Here is a 25,748-nt window from a genome sequence, read left to right as displayed (position 1 = left end):
AATTTTCTAGAAAAGAGCTGTCAACATTTCTGATTTTATTTTCAGTGGGCTCTCAACAAAATGTACACACATTATGTACATTTTGCTGGCTTAAGGTCAAGTGAATAAGGGACAACACTGGGTGCTAAGCAGGCAGCATCTGGGAGAGGAGCTGTAAGGGGGATGGTGGAAGTGGCAGCAGTGTTAATCGTGCAGTACCATACCTCCCGCAGGTGAGGCCCCATAGGCAGCGGTTAGCGGCGACGAGAGTCCATGCATTGCAGCAAACGGGGAGGCTAGCACACCGGGGGCACCTACAATATTGATAGCACACCCTGAGGCTGGGTCCACGAGCCCCCACCACACACACACCCTCTGGCCAGGGAAAGCTATCTCTACTTCCAATCAAGTATTATATAACCCAAAGATAAAATGAATGAAGAAATAGCTTCAAAAGCTGAGGGTATATGAACCTTATGAAAGGATATCATCATTAGTGGTGTCATGTTACCCATCATATTTTAAAATTCATATTTTTCATTCAATTATCAGTGCAGTTACTGCACTATGGGCCTTTGATGGCAAGCAGAGAATGCAATTCCCACCAAGACCCCTAACTAACACAACAACAGCGCACAGCTAGTAAATAACATGCCCACATACACCCACCAAAATTCTATATTGATAAAAAGGACTAACACCCTCTGTGATATCTACTTAGCTGAAACTTCTACATTTGGATTAGTGCAAATAGAAGCTTTAAAATTCTGACTGCTTTGGTGGATCCCAACAGCTACAACTCATAATTAGAAAAGCATAGCTTCCAACCCTACTGAAGCTGTGGGACTAGTATGAGGGCGATTGTGTGCCAGTGTGTGTTAGACAATGGTGGTCACGTGCACTCGGGCCATGTGTGGCAGAGGTGCTGCTACGTACGGACATCACGGGGTTCTCCCTCACTCGAGGTTCTCCTTCCCTCATCACAAAACTCAATAAAAACCAGCATATATATATATTATAAACACACATTGTACCACTAAAAAGTTTCCAAAATTGTCCCCTATATAACTACAGTGAAACTGGACACAATGTGGTTTTTGTTCAGTTTTGAGGAGGCTAAGGGAACCAATGGGTCACCCTTCAAAATGGCATTTTCTCTCTCATCTTTCCAGGGATGAAATTCTGGGGATTACAAAGGGACTGTTTTGGAAAAGGTTTTGGGGTAAAATAATAATAAAAATACTGAATAAACCCCTGACATTGCAAAATAATGGTTTATCAAAAAATTGAGGCAGACAAAAAACTAATTTAATGTATTTAAACTTGTCCTGATCAGTCTTGTTTGGTTTGTTTGTCATTGTTTTGTAAGTTATTTTGTATGTGAAACAAAATAAATCCTGTACATAAAAAATCAACAACAAAAGGCAACGGGAAACGTCCAAGCGGACAGAGGAATTGAGTGGAAAAGTTGGTAAGCAGTCTGGAGAAGAGAAGAGGGGGACAGGCTGGTGAAGTCTGGGGAAGAGGAGTCCAGAAGAGAGCAGATGGGGGGGGGGGAAAGGGGAATCCACTACAACCTAGCCCCACAGTAACGCGCAAGCATCATACCAATTGCACTAGGTATCTACAGTTCAAGTTACTTGATTTTTTTTTTATATTTTACTATAAACTTATTCAACAAGTTTACCAAATGATTAAACATTAAATTATATATAATATTCTATGTTACTATTTTACGAGTGTGCTTGTGGGCTGAGGTTGCTTGTGGGTAGATGGGCCACTTTGCATGCAGGGTGGCCCACGTGGGAAGCAGCCCACATTGCGTGCAGGGAGTGGCCCGCCGGATGACCACACTGCTGGGCAGGTACACCACTTACCACCAATAGCAAGGGCAGAGTCCAGGGCAGGGTCACCAGTTGGAAGGTTGGGGTTGGTATAGTCCCGAGATTTGTCATTGTTGTACTTCACGTTGAGGTTGCTCAGTTTGCTGTACTCTATGCGTAATGTACAGCAGGCATTGTAGATATTCTGCCCATCCAGAGTCTGTTGACAAATTAATACAAGTGATTAGAAAAATTGAAATGACAATTCAGAAATAGAATCAAAACCCTAGATATGCTCCTAAAAAGTAAAAAGTAATGAAAGATTGATTCATGATACTTGTATAGATGTACAGGCAATTACTTAATCAACTAGTCTCTTCATTCGAGTTACTGAAATTATTCTTAAAGGCATTATAATTTTATAGGAAAAAAATCTTACAGAAATTAATATAGGAATTTATCTTTTTGAAATAACCAATAATACTATATATTAATTTTTCCCAGTGAACTCACCATTTTGGCTGCCTGAGCAGTAACTACATCGGGGTACTGTATCAGGGCCTGGAATGTATCTGTAAAGAAAACCATAATATATTTTACACACATTTTGAAAATTTAAAAATGACAAGTAAGTGCACACACTTCAGATTTGCTATTAATTAAATATATGGATGGTGCAATACTAAAACTGTTCATGACTTGAGAGACCAAAATTTGAATATGCAGAGGTATAGTGCCATATCTCAAGCAGCACATAAATAAACTGGAAAAGGTTCCAAGGCATGCATCAAAACTGCTTCTGGAATAAGAGGTCAGAGATTCAAACTAAAAAAAGAAAGATGCCAAAAAATTAAGAGTATTCTTGCTGTTGGCAGAAAGACCAACAACCAGATGGTTGGAACAAGGTGGTGGTGGATGCCAAAACCATCAGGAGTTTCAAAGCATCATATGGCAAAGAATACTGGGAAGACAGGACACCATGAGCATAGCACTCATCTTGTAATTACACACGAGGAAGAGGAAAAAAAAGTTGTTGAATCAACATTTTGTACTTCATACAAAAGTGAAAGTCTTTTAAACATAGATGCACAAATTGAATATTAAATAAGCAAATGTTGAATCAGATGTGTTTAATTACCCTAGTACAGTTACAGGCGAGCTATGCTATTACTGTCCAGTTTTCCATAAAGATTTTAGCATGTGATATTTTGAAGTTTGATCATTTTGACATTTGCCACCCTCTAAATTTATTCAGAGACTACGACTGTTCATAAAGAGTATTATTATACTGTATGTTGTATGTGTTCAGCTCTTTTTGATCATAAGCATTTCCAACTTCTCAAATTTGTTTTAAAAATTCCCTTGTTTCCTTTATTAACTGTGTTTATTCCTGTCACAATTTTATGTGATCGTATGACATCTCTGCAGTCTCTAATTTAGGTATGTTTAATGAATCCAGGCTTTTTGCAACTTGGCTCTTATAGTTAAAGTTAGCCTACATTTAAGCGCATGCATCGAATACTTTTGCACTACTCCATTAAAGGGAGATGAAATTTCTGACCTGGGCAATATGCCTAAATTATTGTATATGCTTGAAATTTCCGAAATTGTATTCTATAGACTGCAGGTGCAAACATCATAATGCAATCATATTTAGCGAACATGTTCATGAGACCACGTGATCATGTTGAACATGAACATGAGAACACGTTCAGGGAACATGTTGATGTTGATTGATTGACCAGATCATTTTACCAAGAAGCCTAGCCAGAGGAGGTATCCCCTCAGTCCTAACGTGTACATACCTGGAGAGGGTTCCGAGAGTTCTTCTACTCCCAGAGTCCGGCCTGAGGCCAGGCCGGATAATAATACAAGTATAGATCTGATAATTATTCGGACTGTTCAGGTACGTATTCTCTATGATCAGTTTAATTGGCCTTTTGTTAAAATCGCTACCTTTTTTTTTAAACAGATGAAATTTATAATTCATTGTATAATTCTCTTCATTTTAAGTACTGTAGTGAAACCAAATATTATTTCAAGGCAATAGTAGAAACAGGGAGGATGTGGTAGGGTAGGGTAGGTTGCTGATAAACACGCTTTAAAATAGCACCTACATAAACAGACTGGCCATCTGGGACAGCATCGTTGCTCTCCCTCCTTATATACCAGACTTCAAAAAACTGTACTGTAATGTACTACATTACTTCTTACAGGCATACAGTTAAATAGTGTATAGGGTATTCTCTCTAAATTAGCAAGAGAGAATAATGCTCCATTCCTGAAATGGAGCAGTTCATCCAGCAGTAGCTGGGGACCTGATGGTAGACCAATCCAGACAAATGTTCCTGGGGAAAACTAATAATGTAATTTTTAAGATGAACTATTGAAGTAAAAACTAAAAGGATTTGAAGCTTTCTAAAAAAAATCAGCAGTAAACAGCTTTCACCTACAAGCAGGAGCCCGAAAAAACTATTTCCAAGCTAATCATGATGTGGTTCTAAGAAAATTTCCAAGCTAAGAAAAACTATTTCCAAGCTAATCATGATGTGGTTCTAAGAAAATTTCCAAGCTAAGAAAAACTATTTCCAAGCTAATCATGGCTCTAAGAAAATGCTTGAGGAACACATATTTATTTTTGCAACTGACAGCACATTCCAAATTTTATAAGCAATCCTCATCAAAGAAAAAAAGACCTAATATAAGCATACAAAACAATAACTTTGCCATATTACCAACACTGAGGTGTACACCCCACCTAATGGAAGACATCAGCACCTGAGGTCTGCAGCCTGACTCGCCAAACCTGTTCCTCACATCTACCAGACTATGTATTCCCCTTACCTTACATGCAAAACACTATCTCACCTCAAGATGTTCCAGGCTGTCAGATGCATTGACTGCCTTAGAAGCAAAATACACTATTAAAGCAATGTGGTACTTTTATATGCACTGTATGTGTGTGTCTATGTGTATGTATATATGTATATATATATATATATATATATATATATATATATATATATATATATATATATATATATATATATATATATATATATATATATATATAATATAATCAATATAATAAAATATATAAATATAATAAAAAAGGGGGGTGGTAGGAGAAGTGAACACTCTTACGTATTCAGAGTTAAATTGCAAGTTTTTTCCCTGAATGCTCTGTGTTCCCTTCTCTGAGGCTGTGGGTCCCTATAATTGCACCAGTTGTGGTACCCCCCTATATAATATAATATATATATATAATATATATATTATAAAAAATATATATATGATATATATATTATAATATATATATATATATATATATATATATAATATATATATATATATATATATATATGATATATATATTATAATATATCGATATATATATAGATATATATATATGATATATATATTATAATATATATATATGATATATATATCATATATATAATATATATATGATATATATATATTATAATATATATATATATAATATATATATATATATATATGATATATATATTATAATATATATATATAATATATATATATATATATATATATATATATATATAATATATATATTATATATATATAATATATAAATATATATATAATATATATATATATACAATATACACTATATATATATATAATATATACAATATACACTATATATAATATATACAATATACACTATATATATATATATATATATATATATATATATATATATATATATATATATATATATATATATATATATATATATATATAATATATACAATATATATATAATACACACACACACTCGCATTTGGGTGAGGTGATAAGGTATAACAGTTTTGGGTGTGGCAAACAAACTTGTGACAAATACAAGACAGAACACAAAACAATGGGTATTAATTGGATATGAGAGCATAAGAATGGAAGTATAGTAACTTGGAAGGGCCTATTGGCCCATACTTCCTCTTGATGCTTTTATATTGGTACGTTGTCTTGAAGTGGGTAGAATATAGTTGTGCATTAATTGGCTGTTGATTGCTGATGCTGACTTTTTGATGTGTAATGCCTCGCAGATGTCGAGCCGCCTGCTATCGCTGTATCTATCGATGATTTGTGTGTTGTTTGTTAAAACTTCTCTAATGATGGTCTGGTTGTGGGAAGAGATATATTCCTTAATGTAGCCCTGTTGCTTATGCATTGTTAATTAACAATTAACATTGTTAATTATCAATGCATAAGGTGATGTTAATTGTTAATTAACAATGCATAAGCAACAGGGCTCCATTAAGGAACATATCTCTTCCCACAACCAGACCATCACCAGAGAAGTTTTAACACACAAATCATCGATACAGCGATAGCTCGACGTGGCTAATGGCTCGACATCTGCGAGGCATTACACATCAAAAAGTCAGCACCAGCAATCAACAGCCAATTAATGCACAACTATATTCTACCCACTTCAAGACTCCGCACCAATATGAAATATGTATATATATGTGTGTATATCACGAAAATAAATGTATACATATATATATCTCGTACCTAGTAGCCAGAACACCGTACTCGGCCTACTATGCAAGGCCCGATTTGCCTAATAAGCCAAGTTTTCCTGATTTTATATATTTTTTTTAATTCTTTTCTTATAACATTATAAATCTGTCCATATGATTAATTATAAGTTAATTTGTAGAAATTCGAGTTAAAACCAACGTAGATATATGACCGAACCTAACCAACCTTACCTAACCTTAACTAACACAACTAACTCAATAATTTATGTTCCTAATATAATATAATATTACTAATTCAAATAAACTAATTGGAAACAATTTATTCAAAATAAAGAAAATCACTCGGCCTATTAGGCAAATCGGGCCTTGCATAGAAGGCCGAAAAGTGCATTCTGGCTACTAGGTACGACATATATACATATATATATACACATACATTATACCTGTATATATATATATATATATATATATATATATATATATATATATATATATATATATATATACACATACTGAGAATGGTACAGGACGGACCGAAACGTCGTCGTCCCTTCACTGTCTAATGTGTGGTTTGGTCAACATTTTTCAGCCACGTTATTGTGACTCCTCGTCTGCATATGTTTGTTTATCCTTGTACCCTATTTAAAACAAACAAAAATTCCAACAAGCTCACAGCGCTTCCAATTCATACGATAATAACTTTTCAACAATCCAGTGAAGAGAGCTTTAATATTTCCTTATATCTCACGCCTTTCAGTTGAAACTAGACTGGTATGATACTTCAACATATGTTTTATGTCTAACACATCCTGCTGTTGCTCACATGAAAAACTCCATACTGTCGATTCTCCTTCGTATCTTTTACACTTATGTGTAATATAATATACTGAAAAGTTGCAACTCTTTGTACAAATAACATGAACTTACTGTTCTTTGTGAAGGTAACGATTTTGAGCACTTTGCCGACGCGGGAGAAGATCTGAAATGATAATATACAAATATTTGTAGTAATGGGTAAGGACTGCAAATTATTAATCACTAAATATATATAACAATTTCGTGTACAGTAACTACTACCACGATTGATCTCATTGCTTTTTAATACGCCTTTGAACCTTAGTACGTAATAGAGCAGGTGGGCATCGGCAACCCGCATGTGACTGCCATCCACACTTGGCGAGGTAGCTGGTACAGACCGTGCCTGTGGCCTGGCCCGCATGATCAATATTTCATTATCCTTTGTATGAACACTGCCATAAAAGACCTACCTCCTCCTATACTATACTCGCTGCCCTATACCTTATTATAGAAAAGGCATACTCTATATTTCATATACACTATTGTATTTCAACAAGTGACGACAAAGAACGCCCCTAGAACAACAAAAATATTAAATAGATCCATTTAATACAAGTCACTTCAAAGAGAATAAATCTCTTCCAGAAAAACCTACATAATACCAGCATTGGACATTTTATATAACGTATTACATTAGCACACTTTGACGCAACAACGACTGCCTGCAGGAAAACCACTATTATGTGTTTATTACATTGTATGACCAACACCTAGTACAGTATACCAGTTAATGAATATCAACACGTCAAGGAGTTAGTTTATCGCATGCAATCCTCTCAGCATCATTAATAAGTAAAGGCTTTGGGAAACAAAGTGAGTTTCTGCGTTTTATCCTTCCATGGGTGCATTTTACCTAGAGGTAGGGTAGAGGAGGACAAGAATGAGCGAGCTTGAGAGCGCGAGCGAGAGAATGAGTGAGAGGAGAAGGGGGAGGGGGGGGGGGGGTGCTGAGCAGCAGCCAGAGACCATGTGTTAGACCTCAAGACAAAGATGCATCCTGCAATGGAAATTGTGGCGGAGGAGGAAAAGGGTGGAGGGGGAGGGCGTTGCTATCTGGCGTGTGATAGCAAACTTGTTGGAGGATGGCAGCGACGCTGTGCGCGGCCCAACCTGTCAACATATCGCAGCTGTCGTGTCACTGTCAAAGCATCTGCCATATCACACCCTCCGCCCCGTGCACCACAATATATTTAATTAAACGTAAATTGAAGGAGGCTCTGGTAGCGTCGCTCTCGACACCCGCGAACTATTAACGGGCAGCCTTGTGAAAAACAGCTTCAAAGGCGTCCCCTGCCAAGACCCACCACACACACCACCTCGCCGACACCACCATCCACTGTAATTATGTCTGCCCTTCCTCTCGATGGCTTCATCCAATGTTAATATTTGTTAACGTTGGTATTATTAGCTTTGTCGACGTCATATTTCCATCCCAATAAGCCCGAACTTATTCCATGCTCTTCGTATCTCAAGCATGGTTGCTGTAACATTTAAAATGGACGCAGAACACCCACCGTTCTCATAAAAAAAAAACTTGACAGTCAGATGACATAACCACCAAGCCTCCTCCCTATTCTCCCGTCGACCCAATCTCACCAGACGGGCAACCATCCTTCCAACGCCAATAAAAACTTGCCTGATTAATACACTGCTTCGAGCAACTTGTAAATATCCTCCACCAAGTTCTGCTCACAACTCCCACCTCAATTTATCTAGCTAATTGATTGGACGAGGGGGTAGGGAACCAGTGACAGACTCGTAAGACAACACTGTAGTTACCATACCCAACCCATTCCTCTCATGCCTCGCCACTCTCCGTTCTCGATACAACGCTAACGCTATACGAGTGACTGAAGATTCAACTGCAACAACGTTTCTATATGCAAGCAGAGAAAATGAAATAATTTTCCAAAAATGATGCTAATTTAAAGTGTGTGGTTTATCCTTCAATCCGAAGGGGGGAGGAGGGGGGGATTCATCCTTCAATCCGGATGGGGGGGGAGATGAGAAGATAATTAATTTAATTAGTTTTGGTTGGCAGTGTGGATAGGAAAGTAGTAGTTGAAATTATTCTAATGACAGTGCGTTTTGATGTTCCCGGCGCACGGTCGTCTGCGGGTATCCATTCTCACCCCCCCCCCCGGCCGGTCATTGGAGTCAGGGGGGGGGGGTTAATCCAACTCTAATAATTCTAGAGATATGGCAGGAGTACAGTTAAATATTCTAGAGATATGGCAGGAGTACAGTTAAATATCAGTCTAACTTACTCCATTTCGTCTAGTCTTCTGACACATGGGAAGGTTTAATCACATGTAAAAGTTACTTTCCAGCTACCGCCCACATGCTACGACGTTGTACCCACATTTTCCCCAATGTTTGAAAAGAGCTGAACCACGTCCATTAATCCATACTTATTTCAAGCGGACCAACACGAGCATTACACATTTGATGACGTCTGCCACATTAATTTGTCCGCAAGAACATATTTATTGGGCAGGTAGGGAACCGGCTAGAAAATAGCATCCTGCACTATATTTCATGAAAAAAAATTTGCACCTACCATGGCGAAAAATGATCAACAGCTTGCTTTATATTTCTTAGTCTTGTATTAATTGTTGCAGATCCATCTAACGTAAAATTACGCCTTTTATTTTCTTTATAACAAATCCTTTAAATTCTTGAGCAAATTTTTCCAGCAATTTAAGAGTAAATGAGGGGGGGGGGGCTACACTACTAGTTACGGATTCTCTATCTCTACTCCCCATCCGTTCGCATCAGTATTCAATTGGTTAAGGGAGAACATCAGTGGTTCGCAATGGTACGAATGATGCAGTAGAAAAAGTGGGCCATGAGCGTGGTCTTAAAATGCGATATGGAATGTCAAGTTATTTATGATTCCAATCGTTATTGGAATCTGACCTGTGCAATGGCCCGAGGTGTATCATTACACAGTGCCACATTCCAGCCTATAAGAGGGGCACCGAGCAGTGTATACATTACGGGCTATTCATGCCTGTGCCACTTCATCATCAATCTGTGCATACAACTCAATCTGTGCATGCAAATTTCACTATGTTGAACTGTTAGCCTCTCCTAACACAGGAGTGCTTCCTCTTAACACTCCAACTATATTACTATCACTCCCCTCCACGTCTTATATCACACACAATAATGTGATCCTCGACCAGGCCTCCACTCCCAGGAAGCAGCCCGTAGCAACTCCCACGTACCTAGTTACTGCTAGGTAACAGGGGCATCTGGGTGAAAAACATTTTGCCCATTTGTCTCCACCTCCACCGGGGATCGAACCCGGAACCTCAGGACTACGAATCCGAAGCGCTGTCCACCCAGCTGTCAGGCGCCTGATACATCTATCTGGAGCATCGGGAGAGCCATGGAGGGAGGGGACCAGCAAGGGCTGCGAATCGACAAGGCCTTCCCTCCAATGCGCGAGGCTCGTCGGATATTGGTTTGGAAATGTGTCTAAGATTGAGGAGTCACGTCATATAAGTAGCGAGTACGCCGAGCAAGGAGTTTTGGCCTCCCGAGAGGAAGTCACTTCGTAATTAATATACCTAACGCCTTCTGCTGATGATTTGCACACACTTGCACACTCATGTTGCCGAGAAATTAATATCTATTTTTAAAGCAATACAATGATGACGGGAGTTTCACCCCGCTTCTCCCCCTCCCCACCAGCGTTCACTGTCAGTGGTATTCCGATCCAAGGGCTTAGCGGTTCAAATACCAGACGAAATGTATTCAAATCTTACGGGCTCACTATAGCCCGTGCTACATGGACATTTCGTTTAGAGTAGCTAATTCGAAAACAACATTAAAATGCTGAATCCTAACAAACACGGTAACCACGAGCATGACCAGAGGCAACAAAGCTGGTTGTGCGCGTTGACACGATATAAAGCAACCTACGTCATCAACACCAGTAACTGCTGTGGAAATATACAGTATACCCTTAACAATTTTTTTTACTTACCCTTAATTATTTTTACTTTACAGATTTCAATAATTAAAGCACGACTTTCATTTTGGGGACTATTGTTTACCTACCCGACGCATTAATCAAAGGTGGTCTACACTGTCAGATCAGATCAGCATTATGTTCAGCTGCTGGGCTATCCCAGCAGGGAAGGGAGGATGGTAATAACCCCCCCCCCCTTACAGTATGGGTACCTTTCAACACACTAGATTTTCCAAACCAAGAGTAGTTTCTACTTTACTGCCCACCAACACCTACAAAACGCGTCTTGACAGTCGCGTTTTCTTCCCCATTCCCTGGCCAATCATGTTTCCTCTTCCTCTCCAATTCACTCTTCGCCACACAGCTCTGGAAATCCATAATTCCCCTGGCTTCAATGTACGGCCCCTTCTCACCAAGGTCGGGCTCTACTCCGATATCAGTTTCCCAACAGAAATGCATTTTTTGTATTCCCGAAATATTCGCATCTACTTGGCCCAGGAGACGTGTAATGTTGAAATATACATTATGTTTAATTTAGTCAATGTCGTACTACAGTACTGTATTATCATCGTTCCATAAAGACAAAAAAAATCCAGGGCATTCTCTATCTAAATACAGTACAAAGTATTAACGGATAACAAATAGAAAGGCATATAAACACGGCACTTCAAAACAATTATGATATATAGTGTGTATTTACTTTTTACTTATTTATTGTGTGTATTTACTATTTATTTATTTACGAAAGAGATCCTGTAGGATCGACCTGTTAGCTCTTGGACCCCACTTTTCTAACCGTCAATCGCCTAATGCACAGACTTCGGGTCTATTTTCCTCATATCTATCTACTACAGTATATGTATGTCTTAGACACACGTCCCCAGGATGCAGCCCATAGAAGCCAACTCCCAGGTACCTATTAACGGTTAGGTGAACAGGAGAAAATGCCAGTTGTTCGACCAGAAATAGAAACCGGGCACTTAGGACTATGACTCGAGCGCTGTCCAGACGGCCGCCAGATAACTTTCCCCTTCTCGCAAAGAGAGAGGAGGGGGACTCTCTTTCTCGGTGTTTTTTTTTAAGTTTAGTTACAATAGGTAGCTTGGGTTGTACACACGACGGCGAAAGACGGGGAACAAGACTTCGAACGTAAAGGCAGCGGGAAATTTTAACAAGTCATAGCCATATTGATTTAGAACTACGATAACGTCAATGGATTATTCATTATAAATGTACAAAGTGATGCCTGCTGTGTGTTCCAGATGTACGAGCTATCTGTTGCAAAGTGACAACTATTTCCGGTAAGGTACCCGTCTTTCAGTAAATGAAGCACAGTGGATGGTGTCTAGGCAAGGGTCGGGTGGCAGGGGCAGTGATGGGTGGGCTCGTCTACCTCCCCATTTCCGCATAATCTGTTCCACATTACCACACCACCGCAACATTTCCAACAATGTATTCCATACCTCCTAACACCTGCACACACCTCTTCAAGTGAGGTGGCCCCCTGAGTCCACCTGTCTATACTGGAGTAAGGTGAAGGAGTGGTGTCGCTATTGGGTAGGTACACCATCATCCTTGCGGCAGTATTTCCATTACCTGATACTGCTGCTGCCCCCCGGCACAACACACAATCCCCTTACTCTCCGCCTCTCATCCCACACCCTTTTCCCCTGGAGGAGGGCCGATATCCTATCAAAGGATCTGCCAGGTCGATATCCAGCGGGAGGAAGAGTCGCATCCTATCACAGTGGCTCCCACTTGTCATCTCGGCACCCATCCCACTTTCTCCAGCAAAGTGGAAAAGCAATAAGACATTACTTGTGAGTACATACTAACATCGGTTCAGATGTTCGCAATACAAATGCCTGCGTAATACTGTCAGAAATAAATATACAAGTATGGCTTTCTGACCACTATGATTTTATTCGCAATTTTTTTTGGGATTTTATTGTGCTGTGACATCCTGCCAGTGAACAACACACTAAACAATATAACCTTTCCAGAGTCCATGTATCTATTATTAGCGCAAGGGACCCAGAAAGACCCGAGGCACATTACAACACCAATTTAAGCGGTCTGTAATTTGCTCGTAGTTTACCTAATATTACCTTAACGAGTGCGCGATCGCCACTCGCCCCCAAGCGTGACTAAACCATCGACGCTATCACCAACTAATTCGTTTTTCACGAGGTCTTTGTATCTACAAAATTTTCCAATACTGTATAACCAAAGTAAGCTACCTGTTTTAGTGTGATGTATGTAAGATTATAACTACCAATAACACGCTACACGCCATGGGAACATTTAAACGAGTCACTCACAGGCGCACAAGGACGACTTCAGTGTTAATTTAACTGGACACAAGAGCTTATTACTTGGCATTAGGCAGAGAATGATGCCTGAGTAAATCTAGTTTATTAGCAGCATAAATAACAGGTGTGTAAGTTGACTCCCTCATCAATCATAAATTTCCAGTGAATCGGTTTAGCGTTAGGTTACCTATGGCCGAGTTTGGTATCGCGGAAGAGAATATTGAGTGACATGTGCAGGGAGGAAATGGGGACAAATTGATGGGGGGTGGGGGGGGGGGGGGGGGTTTGAGGGGGGAATATCGCAAACTGGGACGCTCGATGAGTACGGGCAAAAGTTTATAAAAATTACCGTCATGAAAACAAAGCTCGAGAAAATGTACTGAATGTCTCAGAGACATTCCGAGAAATAAAGGAAAAAAGGTTTGCGTTGTTCCCTAAAATCTCGTAATTGCCCTAGCAATTCTTCCAAACAACTCTGCAGTTAACCCAAGAATGACAGGGGCCAGGACCCCCCACAGCGGCAGCTGGCCACAGTTTACACCGACCTCTCACACTTGTATCAACAATGCTACCCCCCACACTTCCTGTAAACAAGGCTCATCTTCCCATTTTCAAGTCTTGAAATTGTAGCATTTTCATCCATACTTTTATATACTCGCACAGCGAATAATGTCACTGCCAAAGATGAGTTAAACCAGTTCATCCTATCGCCCACAACACCCCTCCACTGCCTCTCACCTTGGTTACAACTTCCTACACCACAAACCTTCCTCCCGGTACCGGAAGGTTTTTATATTATATATATTATATATATATATATATATATATATATATATATATATATATATATATATATATATATATATATAAAAGTTTGTGAGGGTACCACCTCTGGTGCCAATGTGGGGACCCATAGCCTCGGAGAAGAAAATAAAAAGTATTCAGGAGACCTTGTGGTTTCTCACTGAACACTAATATTATCTTCTCCTACCACCCCCATTCTTTTGTATGTACACATATATATTTACTTTATTTGAACTTTGTTACAAAAAAGGAGTTACATATGGGTTACAACACATATATATTTACTATATATATTTATATATATATATATATATATTATATCTATATACACGTGGCAATTCACATATTTCACAGAACTCATCAGTTAGCAAGCAGGGACAGCTATCACGCGCAGGTCATCCCAGATCAACCTGTCTTCATTATTTAACAACTCTTCATTACTCAATATCTACTATTTATATAGGTAACATTACATGCGTGTAATGCCGCCATCAATTACATTACATTCCGTGCGCTATTAACTCACCCTTTCAAATGTTGCCGATCGAGTGTTAATATGAAACAATATGTAGGGACAATATGTAGGGACAATATGTAGTGACAATATGTGGGTCAACTAGGCGACCCACATATCAAGGTGGATCACCCCTGGCTGCCCTCGCCCATTCTTCACCCTGCCTAACAAATTAACTGTAAAATGCAGAGGCTATTTCTGGATTGCCATGTTATATATATTTAGGTTATGATAGTTATTTCAAATTTATATATTTTCCTGCATTAAAAGTTTGCCGTTAGAAACGTTAAATTTTTTTTTAAATGTCAAAACTAATTTGATCAGCAACATTTCAAAAAGGGTCAAGCAGTTTTTATGGTGCACAATTTATGATTATACTCATTAGTATATATACATATATACTCATTAGAGCCTGGTTGATCAGTCCAGCAACCAGGAGGCCTGGTCGACGACCGGGCCGCGGGGACACTAAGCCCCGGAAGCACCTCAAGGTAACCTCAAGGTATTAGTGGTATACTATTATTTTCTACCTTTTATATACTGCTGCAATTGAATGCTGTCATGTTCTGTACTTAAGATTTGTGCAAACTACATTGCTAGGTATAATTATACTAAGTGATAAACTATTGTTAGTTATTTCTTGTCTAACGTATCTGAAATTGTTTTCAATTATAAACGTTCAATTACTTATGAAGTTATTTTTATTTGCTGGCATTTATCTCGCGTCTTTAAATAACAATTGAGAGAGATAAATTACAAAAATTACACTGCACTTAACCAGTAGCGAGGGCCACTAATTACATGTACACACGTTATTTGTCAGAAAAGAAACAAGCCAAACTGTTAATATTTTACGTTTTTCAAATTGTGTATACATTATTGTTCTTGAAAACCGCGGTACAGGGTTATGTATTTACGTTTATTATTGCCTTGTGTTCGGTTTAACTTTAATATTGAAGCGTCAATCTGGAATCTCACGCAAACCATCCACATCTGTACATACAGTATAAGGATGGCGGGCACAGAGTATAGACTTCTCTGGATCATGAGACCAAGATCAAAGGTCAAACCCTACGCATCTATCACTGTCAAAGATACACAATCCTAACCATTTAGGCGACCTTCGAACGTAAACTTACCTCCTGAATAAACCCACAAAAACACTTTTTGTAAAGACGTATCTGTATATCTGAAATTCTTTAACATGTCATGTCAACGAACCAAGATACTGCGTGGGGATGGTACACTAACAAAGGCTTTGTGAGTACTACGAGGAGAGATGTTAAAGAGGCAAGAACTCACTAACTACACTTACCCGAAGAGCGCAGCGCATCAACTGAGAAGCTAATGAGCTCTACATACGAGAATAAAGTTCCAGCTGGTCTTGAAAATACACACAATATAGTACGAGTACAGCACACAGAAAGGCACAAAGGCATCAAGATATATCTTACCTGATAGAGAACATCAAGGGTGACTGGGTAGATCATGTGCTCGACAATGACGCGCAGAACAGTGTTGGGGCCACCCTGAGTATCCGTCTGATTGACCAGGGCCTGGGCTGCCTGTAGCGCCGCCTGTGCACTAGGATTCTGCTGGAGAATAAACATAAATACTTTCACTGCTTGATGCCAGAAATCACTATGCGAGGCTGTAAATGCCTGATGAATGGAATGAAAACTTTCTGAACAGCAGGAAAACTATACTAGCCTAAAAAAACTGGCAAATTATAACTAGTACATATATTGTGTTCGAGCGACAGCGATCATGATGCAGAAATGTTAATTTCTTACTTTATCTTTCTTTGAGCATGTTGGCTTGTATGGTTAATGCAACATATCTCAACTCTTACAACAGGCACTGGTGCTCTGCTCGAATAATAAGTACAGCCATTACATTTTATTGTTCCGTTTAACCCAACTTTGAAGACATTTTGATCAACTTTTGTGATCTGATCAAATCTACATTAAATATCATAGTTAGAAGAAACAACATTTAAAATTCCGAAAATAGATAACTTTAGCTAGCTAACATAGATGGATAAACTAAAATGAATTTAACTTGCGTGATGGTGGGCAGCAGACTCGCACAGCCTGATTAAATTACGGCATTAATCATTGAATAATCAAGCTCAATAACTAAGTTTACAATAACGCTCAGGCGTCAAGCTTCAGCCGTGGAGTGGAACCTAAATCTTACGCGTATCACAGCTCCCACCAACAGCAAGCTTCACCCTCCACCAGTAAGAGCTGGAAGGAGAGCATCAGCTGTGCGTCAGGACTCACCGCGTTGGAGTGAGTCTGGTCGGTCTTTAGCTCCTTGTGATTAGAGAACTGGACGTAGACGGCGCGGCCACGCAGCTGGGCGGTACAGTTGGTGAAGTAGTTAACCATTGTGGTGGCGCACACTTCGTCGGACATTTCCAAGAACGCCTGCAATAAAAGGAAATCAATTTGTCAATAATCAATTACCAAATGCCTTATGAAGGAGACAAGCAAAATATATAAACTAATCTTGATGAACTATGAGGTATATAGTTCCATATATAGTAAATAAGCCAGAAACTGAGAATAAAACAAACAATATTTCTTATCAATTTAAGACAAAAGGTAAACGAGGGAAATTATTTAGGATAAGAGATTGAAAATTAGACGAACATTTATTTTTCAAATAAACATTTAATCCGAATTTAAAGGCAACGAAAGCGAAGAATGCTGAAAACAAAAACACCTCGGTGTGGGATTATGTAAGCGCAAATATAACGACAAGTACACTACTTTAGAAGCACCTAATCACACGAAACTAGAACTGTTGACAATATCTTCGCCATTAATTTACAGTTGTTACCAGAAGAATTCCGTTCATATAGTACTAAACAGGCAATATTGTAAAGTTCCCGGGAAGAGATGGCGAAGGTCTTGATCCGACAAATCAGGTAGTGATAGTTATGCTGTCCTGATAGGGACCTTCAGGTTGCTATCATAAGGGGCCTCAGGTTATGTGCTTTTAAACCATTACTAGCGCTAGCTGGGGCATAACCAAGAAGAACTGAAAGTGTGGAAAAGGAGATTTTCCAACACTATGGCCAAGAACAAGAGACTGCAAAAAACATTTTTCGACTGCATTAATTTAACAAACACGGGAGAGCACCTCATTTTTGGTAGAAGAACCAGCATGTGTAATAAAGCGCATACCTGGTTCTTGCTTGTTTCCAGGCTTAGCGCCCCCGCGGCGATGACCGGGCCGCGGGGACGCCAAGCCCCGAAACTGTTACAAGGTAATGTAAACGTGGCAAAACAGCTAAAAGAGCACAATTGGAAACAAGGCACCATGGTTAAGCGCTGGTGAAGTGAGGGAAGTAAGGAACGAGTACTTAAAATCGCAGCACAATCTTATTTGTCAAAGCAATATGACTAGTTTACCAAACCTTTGACAAATGACTCAGCTTTTCACCAAGACAAATATATCATGAGACGGATACTCGGATACTCTCATGTAATATCCAAACTACAAGAATCCCATCAGCTACGGAAACACACCATGTGAGTACACCTCAAACCATTTCTAATAACTTTTAACCTTCTAAGCCAAAAATCCTTGTCATCTACACCACAAAACATTCCCCCTAGGAAACTTGCCCAACACTTCACAACTTTTAAAAGGTAATTTTTTCCTCCACAACTTAATATTAGCGGAACTTTCTCCCAGGAGGCAAACGGGTAACAAGTTAAGGTGATGTATGAAAGGATTCATCATTTACCATTTCTCAAATGAACCATCCCAAGATGTCCACTTTACCATCTTGGCAACCTAACGTTAAATTTTGCTAATCTAACGTCACTACGGTGTACATATAACTTGATTATTAAAGTACAAATCTTACGGCCTAAACACGTATTAAACATTAGTGATAAAAAGTATGATCAATGCTCCTGGACTCCTTCGATGATGTGCTTTTTAAACGTTTTTGTCCAATCCTAAATGCTCATCAAGCAAATGCGGCTAAAGGTAAAGGGAAAGAGCGTAGCTACCATGAAAGGAGAATGCAAAGGGTTTATGGTATGGAAACAGGATGGTGTGGACTGCTGAATACATACCTGGTTCTTGCCCTTAAGGACGAGGACATTGGTGACCTTGCCGAATGGGATACCCAAGTGGACGATCTCGGCTTCAGTAACCTCGTTGGGGATGTTGCGGATGTGGATCACGCGGGACGGGGCCCCAGGGTTCTTCGTGTCTAATTTCACCTGAAAAAGAAGATTAAACATAATAGCATTGTTTCACATACATGATTATATATGTATCAAAATAATGTGTCTTCTTCCAAAATAGGAGGCCAAGTTTCCAAGACGACACATGAGACGACGGGAATGACGGGAAGCGAGGGGTGCGAGGGGTACGTGGGGATGGAGGGAGGGAGGGAGGAGACCCTGGAGTCAAACCATTTTTGGTGAATTTATTATTGTTGTGTGCCTATCTTGAGGTTATCTTGGTCATTTCGGGGCTTAGCGTCCCCGCGGCCCGGTCTTCGACCAGGCCCCCTTTTGGTTACATATCACCAGGAAGCAACCTGTAGCAGCTGTCTAACTCCCAGGTACCTATTTACTGCTAGGTGACAGGGGCATCAAGGTGAAAGAAACTCTGCCCATTTGTTTCCCCCTCCACCGGGGATCGAACCCGGAACCTCAGGACTACGAATCCGAAGGGCTGTCCACTCAGCTGTCAGGCCCCTGGCTCTAATAATCTAAATTATTGGACCCGATTAAAATGCTGATTAAAACTGCATTATCTTGAACACAGGCGAGGCACAATTTAAACGTGGGGAAACATGGTGGGGAGGGACTGGTTTTGTGGGTTCCGAACTGCACACGAACAACTATCACCAGGAACTAGGAGCCATGTGCAAAATAGCCCCATTGATATGAGGTGCAATATATACTATATCAAAAGGCCAAAGACTTCAACATTCCCGCTACACACATAAATGGCCGGCGTCTTAAGTGTTCAAGAGCGAACTCTATAAACACCTTCAAAGGATACCTGATCAACCAGGCTGATTCATACTTTTATTAAACGATTCGTACTTTATTTTTGTTGAATACCAACAGTCTGGTTGACTAGACCATTCCCCCTCCCCCCCGACCAACCAGGAGGCGGGAACACTAATCGTCGGATCACCACAAGGTAGGAAGGTAGTTAGACTGACAGACCGACTAGTAAGAGAGAATTGAAACAAAACTTGGTAGTAATTGTGCAAGGCGGGGAAAGCTGGCTTGTAAGCAGGAGAGCTGGGAGGATCCCGCCATCTCACGTCCTGGCCAGGGCCATATTTGACGAGATTGATTGGTATAGCCTCGCCATCACTGACGGCTTTCCCGACCTCTCTCAACCAACATCAAAAATTGTTACCTTGCCAGTAGTCACTTCACATCCCAGTCCCTACTAAGAATTTTCCAGGCCACCAAGCGGCAATTTTTGTGTACATCAAAAGTACAGAACCTTGTATGTAGCCACCTCCAAGAGTACAGCCTTTCCCGGACCATGCAAGCGTTATGATGCCATTAGCAGTCTTAAAGAGTTAATGTGATGGCCTATCCACAATTCACGGTGTTGAGCGTGAAGGCAGTGGTTTCTAGCAGGTTTCCCTAGAGGTAAGGAAGCGACACTTCATTAGTAATGCTCACTGGTCAGAGCTAGAGACCCACTGGCCCCAGAGCCTCATAACTACGACGCCATGTAAATGACTAATCCGATTCACCCGCCTGCTCCCAACCAACTTGTTCACTGTGGAGTTCTAAATGACAGTCAAAAGTCAACCTCACAGCTTTTTGAGTGACAAACGTAGCTGTTTGAACACGCCACCATGAATAGGTGGTGCAGGTGATTGTAAGAAGGACGAGTCACGAGTGCCGTGCTCCGCCTGGCCGGTACTTCATCAGGAGGTCACGGGTCGGAGCTCCCGCCCCCCTCCACTCTTGTCCCTAACGAGGCGAAGGGGGGCCGTCCTCACCCTGTCTTTGTCTTTACCTTCCGCCTCCCTTCGTCCTCGCACAGTAACCTCACACAATTTCACAATGCTTCATCGCAGCCGCGTTTCATTCGCAGCCATGGTGGTAAGCCTAGATGCTCACTGTAGCATCTTGCTTACAATACTATGTATATACATAATAAAATAAAATATTTTTAACGAAAGCGGCACAAAGGTTCACTATTTTCAGCCAATACCTTCCGCTGGTATAATCAGTCTTGTGCAGGACACAACTTTGGGGAGCGTGAGCAGCCCAGGCAGACCTCAGGTCCACCTGGGTCCTGGATGTCACACCTGGGGACCTTAACCAATATTGGCCGATGAACCGATGAAATATTATAAATAGTTATTTTACAAACATTTTCTTTTCTCCAAGCACTGTGCTCTTGGCCTACTTTAGATGAGCACATGGTCTGATGACAACCTCGGGACCTTGTACTGTATTACAACACAAACAATTGTGTCGAGGCCCATATTATTCGCAGACATAATGCTTAAGAAAGCTTGTTGGGTGTACACAATGAGAAGATATGCAGAAAGCAGATTATCTTAAGTTTGAAGACGAAGTTAGACGATACAAAAAACAAGAAGGGACGGGGAAAGAATAGGCACAAGAGCAAATACTAGGCCAGGGGAGGAAAATGAAAGGCGGGGGAAGGGAAACTGGTAGAGCGCCAGTGTCAGCTGGTGGTTCTCAGATCAACCTTGGTGCTACAGACATGTTCGACATTACTACCTGCCACCATGACCTTACCCCTCGCTACAACCTGCCACCATGACCTTACCCCTCGCCACAACCTGCCACCATGACCTTACCCCTCGCCACAACCTGCCACCATGACCTTACCCCTCGCCACAACCTGCCACCATGACCTTACCCCTCGCCACAACCTGCCACCATGACCTTACCCCTCGCTACAACCTGCCACCATGACCTTACCCCTCGCCACAACCTGCCACCATGACCTTACCCCTCGCCACAACCTGCCACCATGACCTTACCCCTCGCCACAACCTGCCACCATGACCTTACCCCTCGCTACAACCTGCCACCATGACCTTAGCCCTCGCCACAACCTGCCACCATGACCTTACCCTCGCCACAACCTGCCACCATGACCTTACCCCTCGCCACAACCTGCCACCATGACCTTACCCCTCGCCACAACCTGCCACCATGACCTTACCCCTCGCCACAACCTGCCACCATGACCTTACCCCTCGCCACAACCTGCCACCATGACCTCACCCCTCGCCACAACCTGCCACCATGACCTTACCCCTCGCTACAACCTGCCACCATGACCTTACCCCTCGCCACAACCTGCCACCATGACCTTACCCCTCGCCACAACCTGCCACCATGACCTTAGCCCTCGCCACAACCTGCCACCATGACCTTACCCCTCGCTACAACCTGCCACCATGACCTTACCCCTCGCCACAACCTGCCACCATGACCCTAGCCCTCGCCACAACCTGCCACCATGACCTTACCCCTCGCTACAACCTGCCACTATATTTATGTGCAGCGGGTTTTGAGACTTCATCGGCATGGCTGTTGCTTCCTCCTTGAGATTATCTTGACATGATTTCAGGACTTAGCGTCCCCGCGGCCCGGTCCTCGACCAGGCCTCCTGTTTTTACACACCCCCAGGAAGCAACCCGTAGCAGCTGTAACTCCCAGATACCTATTAACTGCCAGGTAACAGGGGCATCAGGGTTAAAGAAACTGCCCATTTGTTTCCACCTCCACCGGGAATCGAACCTAGAACCTCAGGACTACGAATCAGAGGCGCTGTCCACTCAGCTGTCAGGCCCTGTCTTGCTTGGCATCGTGCTTGGAGCGACCCACAACCCAGCTGATCCGGCATTTCCTCCACAAACTACAAACCCATTTCCAGTTGCGTCCTGGCTATCCCTCCCATCCACCCAGACTAACACGCCGCCGGCCAGAAAACCACTAATCTTGTTAGAAGAAAGGTCTCTTTTGGCTAAGACTGACAGTCACGTGACCAAGATTCACGTGCTGGAAACTTAAAATATTTACAAACCAACTGTTCAAAAACTGAGTAAAACTTGGCTGGCATTAATACAACTTTACCTATCTTGAGATGATTTCGGGGCTGTTAAGTGTCCCCGCGGCCCGGTCCTCGACCAGGCCTCCACCCCCAGGAAGCAGCCCGTGACAGCTGACTAACTCCCAGGTACCTATTTTACTGCTAGGTAACAGAGGCATAGGGTGAAAGAAACTCTGCCCATTGTTTCTCGCCGGCGGCCGGAATCGAACCCGGGACCACAGGATCATGCGCCCAGTGTTCTGTCCGCTCAGCCACCGGCTCCACGATTAACCGATTAACCTACCGATTAACAAACAATTTGCTGAATTTGCGCTTGGCCAGCAACTGTATGTACCCTACATCTAAGACAACAAAGGGTGATCACTGACGTTTATTGGAACACTGCGAAAGTAGCGCCACTGACGCAGATGCAGCATTTTCTAGAGTACCTTCACATTCCCCGGAATCATTTTATCAACCGTGGATTCCTAGATAAGAACTATCAAGTGGAACGGAAGTAGCAAGCGTGAGAGGTGGGAATAACAGAAGAGTTGGTGGCAACCATGAATGCTCGCGGACGCATGCGTATGGGAGACGGAACGATTAGAAATTTGTCCAGCAACTCAGGGTTGACCACGTCAGCCATGCTTCACCACCAACTACCACCACAGCAGTACATTCCACCCCACCTCTTAACTGCCAGTTAGGCTCTAATCTGACAAATGAATTTCAGGTGACGCTTGTCACTTTTTTTTTTTAATTTTTTTTTTACACGACTCAAGTTTTGAGCATTGCACAGTACCAATAGAGGACCAATACTGGCAGTTAAAGTTTTATTCTAATCTTGCATGTGAATTTTTTTTATTTTGGTTAGTTTCAGAGTTAAAATTTTCAAAGCCTTGGATAAACCTCTGGGAGGTTATTTACAAGTCAATACTTTTATTGCTTTAGTTAGATTTATTTACTGAACAATCCCCCATTGTCCGTTTGGACGCATCAAGTTTTAAACTTTGATTCAATATTGTTCCTAGATAATTCTTATTCCAGTCGGTAAATCTTTCTAAGGAGCTCTGCATTTGAATACTTCCTTGATTATATTTTACCACTCAAAGCCACAATGTTTAAATTCAACATGAGTGTATAATAAAAAAACTGCTCTCAATAAAGCAGAAAGCGTGATTTTGCCGCTCGCCTATAGTGCACAAAGAGTTTAGGACTTAAAGTAATTAACCAATTTTTCTCACATACAAATACAAAATATGTACTTGTGCACAGTTTGTAACATTATAACAACCATAATAACGCACAGGATATCGGTTGCATGGATGCTGCTGCGGCTGTTTCTTCCATTAATTACTGAATGGAACTTAACAATGCAATAGGGGAGGCTTCCCAGGGCTCGAAGATTTGGCAAGGTGACTATGTTCAGATTCCCCAGGAAAGCTAATCTCACGCTGTGCTACAAGGATAAACACACTTCTCCTTCAATGGTCTTAGTCGGAGCTTACAATATCTATGCAACGTATGACAGATCTGCCCATGCCAGCATGGGTGATGGGGAAGAGGAATAGGGTGAGAAGTTAAACCGAACAACGGTAGGAAAATCAGCAGTATAAAAAGGAATGTGCGGGAGGGAGATCTCTCGGAACCTTCCCTCCTCAGGGCCAGAAAAGTGGCACAGGACAGACCGGGGTTGCTATCAACATATTGCACCAAGCTTCCTCCGCTCCACAAGTAAAAAAGTGAACTTCCTTTGCATGCCACAGCATAAGAATACCTTATTCTGGCGAAGGGAAGCTACGTGGCACTCAGTGGAAGAGGGCAAGAGTGAAATGTGGGGTGGCAAGGAAAGGCAATAAAAAAGATGGGATGGAAAGGAAGGCAAGAATGACAGATGAAGGTGGGGCAGGAAGAAGGGCAAGAAAGATGAGTGGAAAGGGACAAGGCTCATAAATTAAGGAGAGGACAAGAACATAAGAAGACATAGCTAAATACATTTTGGCTTAAGTCGTAATTATTCAGTAAAAATATATATTTGTTTATATATTTAGTTATTCAGTTCTATAAAAAACAACTCCTACAGGTTGTACCTGGACAAAAGATTAAGACAGCAAGGAAGAAGGCTCTTCACCTCCCGCCAGCATCGACTTTACACCGTCGGCATTTTTTTAGGGAGTAAAACTATGTCGTATAAGAAGTAAATAAAAGAGAGGATAACCCTAGCAACTTTAGTCTCCCTGAACACTCCCGATAATCTCGAACATTACGTTACTGAATCTCCAGTCACTAAACTTTGTAAGGGAGGGGGTTGGGGGGTATGGAGGGTGTGGCTGTGGAATGGGGAGATAGGTGTGGCTACGAAGGGGGGGGGGGGGGGGGGGATTGGTGTGGATATGGGGGGGGGGCAAGGATAGTTTGGCGGGGATGTGTCTGCGCGCCCAGGTAGAGGGAGAGGACAAGCCTCTCAAATGCAAATAGCTAAATGAATTCTCAAGCCCTTAAAAATTCAATCAAAATTTTCTTAGGCCAAACCATATGTGGTTTCTTTAGTCACTGCGAAACCTATCCTGTCTAGCGTTGGGGAGGAACCTGTACTACCAGCCAATATCCTGCACACATGCACCAACAGCATCAAGCCCCTAGCGTTCCTTCCCCTTCAGCAATGCTGGGCTTCGCTCGTCAAAACTAAACAAGTGAACGATGAGACATCACCGCGGTTGATTCCAACTTTGTATTCTTATAAACCAGGATCCTTAATCCTGGTTTCCTTATATAAATCCTTGTATACCAGGAGTTGATTTCGGGGATGAACGTCCCAGTTCATCAACTGGACTTTCGGTTGATCAGCTGGACTGATCAACC

The 25,748-nt window shown here is 41.4% G+C and overlaps 1 protein-coding gene across 30 annotated transcripts in view; it reads right to left on the bottom strand.

Moving 5' to 3' along the window:
• Positions 1 to 25,748, bottom strand: part of heph (polypyrimidine tract-binding protein 1 heph) — a 378,342-nt gene that overhangs the window by 13,974 nt on the left and 338,620 nt on the right. For 17 of the 30 annotated variants that reach the window (XR_011229447.1, XM_069330008.1, XM_069330018.1 and 14 more), the window contains 7 exons: positions 18,896 to 19,045; positions 17,084 to 17,230; positions 16,253 to 16,393; positions 7,259 to 7,310; positions 2,316 to 2,374; positions 1,857 to 2,022; positions 204 to 293 (listed from right to left, as the gene is read on the bottom strand). Coding sequence is in view for 29 of the 30 variants with exons in the window: in XM_069330008.1 (XP_069186109.1) it covers positions 204 to 293; positions 1,857 to 2,022; positions 2,316 to 2,374; positions 7,259 to 7,310; positions 16,253 to 16,393; positions 17,084 to 17,230; positions 18,896 to 19,045 (805 nt within the window). In the remaining variant the exon portion in view is untranslated. The remainder of the gene's footprint in view (positions 1 to 203; positions 294 to 1,856; positions 2,023 to 2,315; positions 2,375 to 7,258; positions 7,311 to 16,252; positions 16,394 to 17,083; positions 17,231 to 18,895; positions 19,046 to 25,748) is intronic. The other 13 variants (XM_069330026.1, XM_069330007.1, XM_069330011.1 and 10 more) reach the window with 3 other exon arrangements.

Source organism: Procambarus clarkii, chromosome 23 (assembly GCF_040958095.1).
Source record: "Procambarus clarkii isolate CNS0578487 chromosome 23, FALCON_Pclarkii_2.0, whole genome shotgun sequence".
NCBI lineage: Eukaryota > Metazoa > Arthropoda > Malacostraca > Decapoda > Cambaridae > Procambarus > Procambarus clarkii.
Note: the sequence above shows the minus strand (reverse complement) of the source record. Positions and strands in the feature narration are given on the sequence as shown.